Source organism: Brachyistius frenatus, unplaced genomic scaffold (assembly GCF_029030835.1).
Source record: "Brachyistius frenatus isolate BFR_SWC_R1_liver_20210118 unplaced genomic scaffold, ASM2903083v1 Contig_78, whole genome shotgun sequence".
Taxonomy (NCBI): domain Eukaryota; kingdom Metazoa; phylum Chordata; class Actinopteri; family Embiotocidae; genus Brachyistius; species Brachyistius frenatus.
In genome coordinates, this window is record NW_027210677.1 from 1,021,503 (window position 1) to 1,034,982 (window position 13,480).

Below are 13,480 nucleotides of genomic sequence, written 5' to 3' on the forward strand. Positions count from 1 at the left end.
TGGGCAACCTGCTCTATCTTCTGAGCCACAGACCCATTTGGTAATACTGTTTTTGTGATTTGGTTTGTTATTTTGCTTTGGGACCCACTTTTTATTGAAATTCAGGCCATGGATAAATGTCCTGACATTTTTTTAATTCACTGGTATATTTCAGAATTCATTGTTACATTGATGATAGCAAGCGGTCCTGGCCCAGCTGTAGCAAAACATGCCCAACTCATGATACTACCATCCCTATGTTTCACAGAGGGAACAGAGTTCCTATACTTGACTGCACAGCTTTTCATGTCTCCAAACACAACTGGTTTAATTATTATTTTTAAAATGTTCATTTCCACCAAAATTTGTAATTTGTACATTTTGTAAATTTGTAATAATTTGTAAAAAAAAAAAAAAAAAAAACTCTTTATTGTTTATTTGTGTAAAAATGTGATGATATTTTAGGTCTTATTTATGCAAATACCCTATTGAAACTTTTTGAGGATTCAAAAACTAAGCAGCAACTGATGCAGTGCTGTTCTACATTTGTTTTGAAGGCTGGTGTAAAAGAAAGTCTATAGTATTCAAAGTTTTAATACAAACGTGTTCAAGATTCTTTTTTATGTATCGCAAGAAGTGCATGCGTTCAAGCTGCAAAGGATAAATGAGCAAATGGGACACTAAAATACATAATGCTTCAAAGATTCTTGTGCAACCCTACTTTTCTCTTATTCAGTGACAAAAAAAAATATCACCATTTGAAATATATTTTTAAGTTGTTGTAGCTGACATTATTCCACTCAGCTGATTTGATACAGTTTTACTCACTAGTTTGTGGTGCTGCAGTTTGTAGTGTGGTAGTCCAAATAGCAAGTATTGTTTTGCAATTAAAACGTGGTTTCAATTTTATTGTGGCAAGATGAGTTTCTTTCATGGGAAAAGATCAGTGATGCAGATTTTCATCTTAAACAAGGCACTTTTTTTTACAGGCTGGACAATTTAACACATTTCCAGGTGCCTCTAGGGGAGGGAGGTTACCAAAAGTGCATTCAATTTGAAAAAATTTTCGGGGAGCAGTTTTGATGGGGTGGGGGCAAACAAACTAAAACTTGCACCATTAGTGATGCTTGAGGAATGCAAGTTGTGAATAATACCATTTGGCCATTTGGCATATTATATATCCATGTTTCACAACTAGGATGTGCTGATGTACCACTGCTTAACTCAGTTTAATATGGTAGAAGTAAGCAATTAGGTACCACGTATCAGTGAATGAGCTTCTTGTTGGTATATTACCAACACTTTTAATTTACGAAAGAAGAAACAGAACTTTATTGCACCAACCTAAAACCCAGCAGTTTCACTTGAAGTGGCCTCTGCTGCCACCAGTTTAGCATGTACTGTATTCCCCTTGGTAATTTACCATTGGTTCTGATGTCCATTTTGAAAGTGTTTTGATATGATATACAAAACGTTGTGACGCTGTGTAAAATATACAACCCTGTTTTCAAAAAAGGTGGGAAGCTGTGTAAAATGTTAATAAAACCAGAATTCAATATTTTGCAAATTATGTAAACCCATATTTAACTGAAATTTTTTTTATCGTTTTATGTGAAATATATGCTCATTTTGAATTTGATGCTAGCAGCAAGTTTCAAAAAAGATATGTATAAGATAGGACAGGGTCAACAAAAGACTAGAAAAGTTGCACAATGCTAAAAGAAACACCTGATCTTACAACTAATTAGGTTAGCTGGTAAAAGATGAGTAACCTGATAAAGTAGAAAGAGAGGGTCACAGAGAAGCAGAGCCTCCCACCAGTGAGGATGGGGAGGGGTTCACCACCCCTTGAAAGGCTGTGTGGGAAAATACAATAATCTAAGAATTATGTTCCTTAATGTAAACTTTAATTTGGAGAGTTCATCATCTACAGCACATAATAAAACGAATCAGAGAATCCCCAAAAAAATCTCTTTATGCAAGAGACAAGGCCAAAAACCAATATTAGATGGCTGAGATCTTCGGCCCTCTGGTGGCACTGCATTAAAAACAGACACAATTATGTAGTGGAAATCACAGCATGGGCTAAAAAACACTTCCGAAAACCATTTCTTTGAACAAAGCCTGTCGCTGCATCCACAAATGCAGGTTAAAACTCTACCATGATCCAGAAACACCACCACCTTCTCTGGGCCCGAGCTCATTTAAGATGGACTGAGGCTGAGTGAAAAACTGTCGGTGGTCTAAAAGAATCAAAATTTGAAATTATTTTTGGAAATTATGGACGCCGTGGCCTCTGGGCTAAAGAGAGCAACCACCCAGCTTGTTATCAGCACACAGTTCAAAACCCAGCATCTGTAACGGTATAGGGATGCATGTATTAGTGCACATGACATGGGTAGTTTGCAAGGAACCATGAATGCTTAACGATATACTGTATACAGGTTTATATGCATGTACACATATTACTTATACATATAACAGCATGGCTCCGGAGCAAAAGAGCCAGGGTGCTAAACTGGCTAGCCTGTAGTCCCGACCTGTCAACCTTTGAAAACATTTGGTGCATAATGAAATAAAAAAATATGACAAAGGAGACGCCGAACTGTTGACTAGCTGAAATCCTATATCAGGCAAGAATGGAACAACATTTCCTCTTCAAAACTCCAGCAACTGCTCTCCTCAGTTCCCAAATGTTCTCAGAGAGTTGTTAAAAGAAGAGGTGAGGTTGCCAAACCCACCAACAAGCATTTATACTCAAAAAATATTGATATGAAAGTGCAGTTCCTTGTTGGTAAGGGTTACCTGATGGCAAGGTGAAGCTGTGAAAATATTCTAAATATAGTGTACTGTACACCTAAAGTAATATTGATTTTTTTTTTTTTTTAGGTGAGAAAAATATATTTTGGATCTGACCCCATCCACAATAGTTTAGCTTTTGTCCCAGTATAAGTGTTTGCTTTTCCATTCTGGGGCGGTGCCAACCCCCATCTACTGCAGGTAGACCATCGATAATTCCCTCAACCTCACTTCAAACCAATTGAACTAGAATGACTCAGTCAATATAAACCTTTTCTGTGCAACATAGCAGAAGAATATGGTATATATTGTTTAATGTTGAGTTACTCTCTTAGATTTACTCTATTTATTTATTCTTATGATCTTTTCCTTAGTTTAACATATGTTAAACGTATTTTATTGAATATATTTATTGTCTTGTATGTTGTATGTTATACATGTGTGCCTGCACCGAGAAAAAAATCCTTCTCTGTGTAACATAAGAGAAATAAAAAGATTATGATTGTGATTATCATTTGTCATGTGGTCAGTAATGCGTAGATTACAGTAAATCTTACCACCAAAACAAGAGAACCATGAAGCCAAAATGACAATGCAGAAGATTTGCAGACCATTTTAATTTGAGAAATGCAAATTTTACATCTCATGTAAGATGAGGGATTTTTTTTGTGAAATGGTTTTATGCAAGACCAGCGTTGAATTCAAAGGTCATGGTTATTCAGTTGAATAATTAACATATTTTTCAGACAACTTAACAAACACAAAATAGTCATGTAATTGCAGCTCATAAATGCAACTTGTTAACCAACATAAGTCATGTACTGCTACACTGAGATCATTGATGAAATTACTATTTTATGCTGCTTTTACACTCTTTTTGAGTTTAAAAAACTGTATGTTATGGCATGGTGAAAGGAGGGAGGGAAATTGTGTAAGAATGCGTTATATGGAGGTTGTAATTGTTTCAACAATGTCAGGATGAACATATGTCATCAAACCCTCCTAAGACCTAAGTTTAGCACTTGCTTTTGATGTCTTTGCAAATGAGTACAGTGAAACTTCAGCAGTCTTTTTTTCCTATTTATTACATGTAATCTAAGAGTAGCTACTATCTGAACGCTGCAGAGCCATACCATCCTCATCTTTCCCAGATAACAATGTTCATTAGTGTGTTGCTTACAGATACTGTATGTCATGCCATAATAAAAACATTAACTAATTTAAAAGAAGTATTTATGCACACAAACAGACCAATTGACGAACAACAAACAAACTAATCATTTTGATGTGCGAGCTTTAACTGATCTTCTAGGTCTGGGTTCAAGACGTAAATGATAATGTACGAATGGAACATAGCTCTTAGAAGAAGGTAGAGTCTGAAGAAAAGGCCCCCGCCAGTCTAAACTCCTCCCTCATCAAGACACAGAAGAGCCGCTGAGGCAAAGCTTTGGAGTATGGTGCTGGCCGCGGTACACATGTGCGCAAAAGAATCTCCCGGCCTGCTGGAGAGGGGAAGTCAGGGACTTTGCTGCTTCCTCCAGTTGGTTTCCGGTCAAAACCCAAGTCTTCGTCCACTGGTGCCAGGAGGGCAGCCTAAGGGTGAAGACGGGGTCAAATGTTACAAGTTACCAATAAAAAAGAAGTTTGTATTTAGTTTGAAAAACTGAAGTCTGATGCAACAGTTATGGAGGAAATAGGCACATGTAAGCAAGTTCAAATGTGCATTCTTTATAGAAAATACATTCAAATGTTTCTTATTCAAAAAGTTACTGGAGAAACCAAACCCAAACCATCCTTAGTATTTAAACTTCGAAGGAGTACATGTCTATAGCTCCACAGCCATTGTTTCCCATTGAAGGTGTGACTCTAAAATCAGCTCACAATTAAAGGTTTTGTACTAGAATATCAGTTCAGTAAGTTTGCTGGTCATTGTGTTTTATGTATTGGCGCTTTCTTCTATTTGAATTCTGTCCATTTTCAGTTATGGAATAAAAGACATTTGGTGCTCTTATCTATAGCTTTAACCTTTTTGGGACTGAGTCTGAATATAATACACCATCTGTATAATGTTCATTTGATATTAATAAACTATGCAAAATTAATCCAATTTCCGATGGAATGATTTCTGAGATAAACAATTGTTACTATGATAGAATATAATGGAATTGGATTGAATTGAATTTATTTATAAATAAAATAAACATGGAATAACTTCGGATATTTTAAAGATGAACGAGTGGTCGTGCTTTTAGATAGATATACACTTTTCAAAAAGTATGGATGCAAAGTGGCTGCCAGAGGAGGAAACACATCAAACATCTTCGGGAATGCCTCCATGCACTGGCAGGTGAAAGTATTTGTCCTGTTTATAACTTAATCCCTGACTAAAAAAAACATGTGCTCATTTAATCTCTCATGCAATGCGCTATCTATGTACGGCCATCAATTAAAGCAAAACATGCAGTAGCTACATAAAGCGTTTTCTAAGCGTGAAAATACAATATGCGAAAATATAGGATGCATGACCTTTGTCACATCACATGCATTTTTTCGCAGTAGGAGCCGGTGGTAGGAGGGGTTTGGTGGCCTACTCAGTGACTCCCATGTGTGACAATGAGGTTGACGTTCCTAACCATGTGTTTTTTTCCGGAACCTTAACCAAAATTATTTCTTTTGTCCTAACCCTTACAAAATGGATTTTCCCTACCCCTCACCACATGGTTGAAACTAGCAATTGGTTTAGTTTTCCTACAAAGCACATGGTTGAAACTATGTAGGCTTCCACATTGCTTTGTTTTCTTCAAGCACATGACACTAATAGTAATACATCACTGTCCCAACTTTTTTGAAACTGATTGCTTGCATTAAATTCAAAATGAGCATATATTTTTCATAAAACAATACAATTTCAAAGTTTCAACATTTGATATGTTGTCTTTGGACTATTTTCAATTAAATATGATTTGCGAACCTTCGCATTATGTTTTAATCTACATTTGACACAACGTCCGTACTTTTTTGGAACATGGATTGTAATTGTAGATAATGGTTGTAGAGAACCAGAGCAGTCAGAAAACGCACTGGGCTGAACATGAAAACTCTACAGAAAGAGACCCTTAAAGGGAATTTTTCCTTCCAATGGACGTCAAGTGCCTGCTCAAAGGGTTTAAATTTTGGAGTTTCGACTTATTGTATTGTCTTGACCGCACTGTGTAAACTGCCCTGACATGACTTATGCTATGATTTGGTACTATATAAATAAGAATGAATTGAACTGGCCAACACGTTCGAACCTAAAACCTTTTCACTGTGAGGTGACAATTCAAACCATTGCAACTCAGTGATGGCCGTAAATCTAATTATGCTTGGATCCATTCATATCAAGTCTCCCAGTCTTTGAGACATGAGATTGGGTTTTATATATATGTACAAAAATTTATGCATGCCGACTTAGGGGAAATTCAAAGTGATGATTGGACCCCTATATTTTAGAGCAAGGGTCTCCAACTGTTTTTCCTCCGAGAAGCTCCTTGATGTACCAGTTAGATCATGATCTACTGGTTGGAGACCCCCATTTTAAAGTCTATCTTGAATTTTAATGTGTGAATCATATAACAATCAACTTGCTTTTTCTCTATATATATGATTTGATACTAATCAGACAGTGGACAGTAGCTTGTATATGGTGGTCATGACCAAGGTCAGAGCCATACAAGTGTGTAATAAAGTGTGTAATAAACAAATAAAAACTGAAAATAGATTTCCTGTAATCAAGTTTCTATATCAATGATATGACATTTACATGCACAGACATACAACACAAAACTGATTGCAACAAGGGTAAAAGAATGCAGGTAAATTCACGGTGTCTACCTAAGATGAACTGCATTCTGCTGTAGCTAAGGAAACAACTGTTAAATAAGACTCCCCCAGAGGACAAAGGAAAAATGGTGGGGATTTGGTTCTATGTACTTTAAAAAAATATATTGTATCTATCTATTGTGGAAGGTTACTCAGGAGAACCCAGGAACAAAGTAGTTAAACAGGGGCTACAGGAAATCAAACTACAGCTTTCTTTATAGTTGTGGATGAATTTGTTTGTACCCTTCCATGAAAAAAAAACAAAAAAGAAACCACAATTTTCTCTGAAATAATTGGAAGCTTCCATCACTGTTTAGTCCATATTTAATAAAAATCAGACTTTGCTTTTAATTTTTTAATCTACAGACATTTTTTTTTTATAATAAAACAAATGGAAATAGCAATGACAAAATAGGACCCCTAAACTAAAATTTTGTTGCACAACATTAAGAGGCAATCACTGCAAACAAATAACTTCTGCTGCTTTCAGTGAGACTTCTATATGTGTCAAATGGTAGTTCTATCCACTCTTCCAGAGCTGCTCAAGCTGTCTCAGGTTTGAAAGGTGAAATCCAGACTGCATTTTTCAGCTCTTGCCATGGATGTTCGATAGGATTCAGATCAGGATTCATAAAAGACGACTTCAGAATAGTCTACTGTTTTGCTCTTAGCCATTATGTGGTAATTTTAGTTGTGTTTTTGGTCAATATCCTGTTGCTATGACCTATGAAACAGAGCTTTCTGACACGGGGCAGCACGATTTGCTCCAGAAGGCATTGAGTAGCATTGAGATTTAATTGGTCCCTACACAGATTCAAGGCACACTGTGGCAGATGCAGCGAAGTCGTCCTAAAAGTGATTCGAACCTCCTACATTTTTCACAGTAGGTATGGTGCTTTTCTTGGAAAACGTTCTCTTTTCATCTGTGAATACCGAGCTGACGTGACATGCTGAAAAGCTATAGTTTTCTGTCATCTGTCAAAAGGAAGTTCTGACGGAAGCATTGTGGCTTATTCTTATGCATTTTAGCAAATTCTAGTCTTGTTTTTCTTGTTTTTCTGTGGGTACCAACAATTGTGTTAATGCCATTTTAGGATCATCTTCGTTGAAGGTGAATTACTTTAAAACGTTTTCATACTTTCTTTGCTTTACTCTATGACATACCAATGGCATGCATACATGATTAAATGGCTTTTAATTAAAAACAAATTTACTTGAGGAATGAAGCATTTTTTTTCAATGAGCGATTAAGGGTACCAACAAATTCCACCATGAATGTTTATGAACACAGGGTCAAACAGACTGAAACTACCACGTATGAAATGATATTGTGCCAACCTCCATGTCACCAAAAATATCCTCAGACAAATGTAGAGAAAATGAAGATAAAGTACAAACACTTTTCTTAAGATTTGTTGGAAAGAGAAATTGCACTTTAGAAAGGACTATTAATGTTCTAAGTGGTGGTATATGTGGAATCAATTGAAGTTTTAAAGTGGAATGTGGTTGGCCATGTGTGAAAAATAGTCACAGTTGATGGACTTGTAGAGGACAACCTTGGCTGTTGTGTTTGTATACTTCAAATGAGTGGCTATGTGTGTTTTAAAGGATAGATCATTACATATTTGCATGTGCTGCAAGTTTGTCTGTATATTCAACAAACAGTGCAATCCAAAACTCTGATACAAAGCTTGTTCAACAAGTGTCTCTTTAAAGCTGCCTTAACTGGATGACATTACTGAGTCACTTCACATTGCTAAATTATCATCACATAAATTTGTTATGACTAATATTTAAGCACTGTACTTATTAGCACAAATTTGGTGTTGTGTTTTTGTGTATAGGTTGAATCTCTAATTTTGTATATAGAATATTTGGTTCTTTGAGTGCTTGAATTTATTTTACAACTGATTGCTTATTACTCACAGTGGGCTTTAGCATACAGCTTTTTCTCTGAAAAGCTGCCAGCTGCGGATAAAGTTGATAAAAATGGAGTTTATGAGCTAAAACAGGTAAACACAAGACAATACAGTAAAAGATGCTAAAATCCTCTGTAGTGAAACTGTAGAGTTCAAGTGGGTTTGTCAACTTGTAGACAGTCATGTGCTCCATTGGTAATGCAAACATATTAATTAATTGTGGTTTAGGAGGTGTTGATCTCCATGAGATTGTTTAAATAATGGCTGTAAGAAACTCACTAAAGCGTCCTACACATTCTGTACAGGCCATAACTAAAATAAACAAATCCATTTAGTTCCTTGAATTGCACAAATATTTGGAGCCCATTTATATATACTTATTTGTTTCTTTCTGTGTGTGTGAATTTATTGTTGCAATATCACTGAGGCACATGTGGTGGTAGTTGGAAGGTAAATTGTTATTGCTCATTGTTACCTCGTCACTGGTGAAGTCAGCAAGCTTGGTGCAAGCAGCAGAGAGGAAACACAACACAAAAACACAGTTGAGTGGGGAAAATGTACAACTAAAAAGAAAAAGGTCATATTTGCATGAAGAGGATCTCTTGTACAGTAATGCTAAGTGTCAGTAGAGTTTCCCAACAAAAGCTTTTTCAGCTGTATCAAAATCTAAGAATCTGTAATGTAACACCCTGTTTGCTATTTTTCCTGCTGTCTGTTAGAAACATAAATATTGTGATTCCATATTAATATTTATCATGCTTTTTGTGTAGCTTTTCACTTGACCATAGTGGAAAGGTCAATCTTCTAGAGACTAAGGGCCTGATTTACTAAAGGTTTGCGTGTCTAAAATCATGTGCAAACTCCACACCACCCGTGAAAAAAAAGTCCAACCTGATCAACTAACGACGTGCAGTGAGGATTGCGTCTTTCAAATGTGCAATTTAACGCACGTCCATTTTACATGTTTGCCTGCATGCATACTGTATGTAATATTGGGCATTTCTATTTGAACGTGCTAAACCCTACACTAAGCTGATGTCACAGCCATAGTTTCTGAGTGTTTAAGTTCATGAGTGTTGAAATGTTATAATAGACAAAATGGGACACTCTTGACATCACATACTGCTTGCATCGCCATTGGAAAAGAAAAAATGCCACACCTCCAAATGAATAAATACATCAATAAATACAATAAAATTATATATGGTTTGTTTGGTTTGTTCACATATTATGGGCAGTGGGACAACCAAGTTTAATACATCACCAATTTTGCTATGAACTGTGGGTAATTCTCTTAGGCTAAGTCTGCAGAAATGCAGATTTACAGAAAGGGTGCTTAAGGGGCTCAAAATGGCTGCCAGAGAGCCCTCATGGACGCCTCAAAGTCTGTGACTCCGTGAGGGTGGACATTAGGATTGGGCAACTGAACCCCAAGTTGCTCCTGACAGAAGGCAAGTACCTTGCATGGCAGCTTTGCCGCCATTGGAGCATGAATGGGCAAATGGGTGTATAGTGCTTTGAGACCGCTAAGGTGATAAAGCGCTATATAAGTGCTGACCATTTATCATTTACAGACAGCAGATTTGAGATTTAAGATGATTTATGTATCACAAACAAATGACCATTTCCCAGCATACCATCATGTTTTATAACTTTTGAGAATGAAGCAACCAAATTCAATAGTGATGGGATGAAAAACATGCGGTTTTGGAACATTTCAAAGAAAAACAAATAATCACTCATAACCGTAGGTGCACAGGTATAAATGTGGTGTGTGTGTATATATATATACCGTACTTTCCGGACTATAAGCCGCTACTTTTTTCCCACGCTTTGAACCTCGCGGCTTAAACAATGATGCGGCTAATTTATGGATTCAACGGGTTTCAAAAGGCTGGACTGCTGCGTGTTGAAGAGGGCAGCATGAGCTCAGCAGGGAATTTGCCTCTGGATGAAAGTAACGAGAGCGACAATGAAAACGATCCAACATCGGATGAAGCAATTCTGAGGCTGTTCAACTCCGACACCGAAGGAGATGACTTCAGTGGTTTCAGTGCACAGGAGGAAGATAGTGACCAATTACTTTCTTGGTAGGCTACTGTTTACCACTATTTTTTTTATTTTTGTTACAAGCCGTGTTTCATTAAAGCCTGTGTAAAGTTCATTTGTTTCAATGTACCGGTAGGCACCTGTGGCTTATAGACATGTGCGGCTTATTTATGTTCAAAATAATTATTTTTTTAAAATTCAGTGGGTGCGGCTTATATTCAGGTGCGCTCAATAGTCCGGAAAGTACGGTATATATATATACATATAGGTGCACCTGTGATAGGTGCATATACACACATATATATATATATATATATGTGTGTATATGCACCTATCACAGTCACTGAGACACTTGAAATTGAATGGGCTGATCAAGTTGAAAATTGGAACAACCTGGTTGCACTGTTGTCACGTTGTGAGTACAGACTTCCAAGTTCTCTATGGAGATGACCTCCACTGCCTAAAGACTTAAGATCCTATCCAAGATAGGGCACCACTATAGATTTTGTAAAACAATGCGATTGTTTTTATTTGTTGTCAGTAGAAAATGAGTAGATTTATTGGCTCACACAGAATATTGAGGTGATACCAGCCTACACATTTCCACTTGAGTTTAACAGTGATGTTCATCCTTGGTAAACAGTGTCAATGGAGCCAGAAGAAAAAGAGAGCAAGATTTAGATTGCTTACCCTTTGTGCATTGATAAAAAGTCTGTGGATGATGCTGCCGACCAGCCCGTGGCCAGCTCCGCTCACCACCACTTCTGGTTCTTCCAGCAGGGAGGTCACAAACCTGGAGCAAACAATAAGAGCCATGTTTAAAAAAAATGGCCACCGATCAACCACAACATTAAAACCACAGACAGGTGAAGCATGGAGTGTAATACGACACTGAATAAACACTAACTTCATACAAACTATAGGAGTTGATTTAATTCATCTGTTATTTTGGAGACTTTTAAATTGTAAAATTGAACTGTACTGGGTTTTACCGAGAGGTGTTCCAAATGTTGTGTACCTTCCATTTAAATGTATTGGCTTGCCATAACATTAGGGAACCTCGATGTGGGCTTCATTCTTACGTGCTACTTTAAGTGAAACGGGATATTTGGTGTAGACCTACAAAACTTTGGCACAGCACATGTGATGGTGTCAAACACATTATGAAGGTAAAAAGTTTCACCAGTTCACTTTTGTCAAAGCACACCTAATAACTGAAAAACATTTCAGGTGATGACCTCATGAAGCTGGTTAAAATACTGCCAGTAATAGAGAGCAAAGCTGTAATGAAGGCCAACAGTGGGTATTATGAGTAATCAAACATATGAAACATACTGTATTTTGCTTTGTTAACACATTTTTTTCTTACTACATAATTTAATTTCTGTTATTTTACAGTTGCAATGTATTCAGTATTGTTATACCCCGTAGGAAACGGCAAAATTGAAGAAAACCCCCTAAATGACTGTAAATGTCTCTTCCCTCAAACACGCCTTTTCGGCCCAACTGTAACTATTTGTTAACAATTAAATATGTCTATTTTATTAACTATAATACTGCTCCAATAAAACTGCATGGAACTTACCTCTCCAGCTCATCTGTGGCCTCTCCCTTCTCGTCTTCACTAATAGAAAACTTGGTCTTGAGAGACCGAGCTTGGGTGATGACTGTCTCTATGGCCATCAGCTGGTTAATGAAATCCTACACATAAAAAAGGTCCCACGTGCATTATATCAGAACAGAAGCGAGAAGAACTTCGTATGAAATATGTTTTTGCTGTGTCTCATTTTGCATACTTGCATAAGTACACTTACATGTTAGTACACTAGTGTAGTGTGTACATTTCGACAGGGTAGTGTTGTGTCAAAAGGCACACTTCCTAAAAATGTGTCTGTGTGTCCCTTGATTAATGCACACAATAAACATACTGATGTCTTCTATTCTACAGTAGTATAGTGATACTTGGTAAAAGATGAACATTTGGTGTGCATGTCTACAACTTCTAACTGCAGATTCCTCGACCACTGCCGTTAGAAAATAGGTCAGTGGTCCCTCCCTTTTTGCCATGTAGCCATGATGGTGATCATTAAGAGTGAAAAGCGTCCAGTGTTCCATACCCAATGTGTAGATTGGTATATTTCCATACTTGACAATGAGAATGCGCTTATGGAGTAAATAGCAAGTGTAAGTGTGCAAGTATGTGATTTGAAACACAGCCTTTTACTCCAACACATTAACAAGTACAGCACAGTTAGTACAGATCTTAGATCCTTATTAGATTTTGGATATGAAATATTGTACAATGTTTTGAAAATCAGTAGGGTAAAAAAAAGTCTGAGAACACATTGTAAAACTGTTCATTTTCAATTAAACCTGGAAATAATCAGAAAATGTCATAAGTAAAATTGTTATTCTAAGCAATACAATTTTGGTGACTTAGGGTTTCTATAGGGGCTGTGCATAGCACTCTAAAATACTTTATGACTGGACCATTTGTACCTAAAACTCAACGAGGCAAACCAAAAGTCATTGTGAGATCAGTCTCAAAATCAATGAATGCACAGATGTATGTAATTATGTATTATGGGATTTGCACAGAAACGACTCCTTCCAAAAAAAATATGTTTCAATGCAAACAACAATATTTATCGTTGTGTATTAATGTAAAAAAAAAAAAAAATAATGTTCACAAATGTATTTCTGAGGTACACAATAATATGAATTGTTTTAAATCTATGTAATCCATGAACACGGGTATCTAAATGTGTTTGCAATTTTTGTCAAAAGCATATTTGGATTTTCTAACATTTATATACAAACTATTGAGGCTGCATGCAAACTAAATGAGGCTGCATTTACGATCAACTTCTCAT

The 13,480-nt window shown here is 36.6% G+C and overlaps 1 protein-coding gene across 3 annotated transcripts in view; it reads right to left on the bottom strand.

Annotated features, from left to right (window-relative positions):
* Positions 1–1,864: 1,864 nt before the first annotated feature.
* Positions 1,865–13,480, bottom strand: part of rab3gap1 (RAB3 GTPase activating protein subunit 1) — a 47,618-nt gene continuing 36,002 nt past the window's right edge. For 2 of the 3 annotated variants that reach the window (XM_069708775.1, XM_069708774.1), the window contains exons 22-25: positions 12,193–12,308; positions 11,298–11,400; positions 9,034–9,057; positions 1,865–4,371 (exon numbers count right to left, since the gene is read on the bottom strand). In XM_069708775.1, the coding sequence (XP_069564876.1) occupies positions 4,138–4,371; positions 9,034–9,057; positions 11,298–11,400; positions 12,193–12,308 (477 nt within the window). In that variant the 3' untranslated portion in view covers positions 1,865–4,137. The remainder of the gene's footprint in view (positions 4,372–9,033; positions 9,058–11,297; positions 11,401–12,192; positions 12,309–13,480) is intronic. The other variant, XM_069708776.1, reaches the window with a different exon arrangement.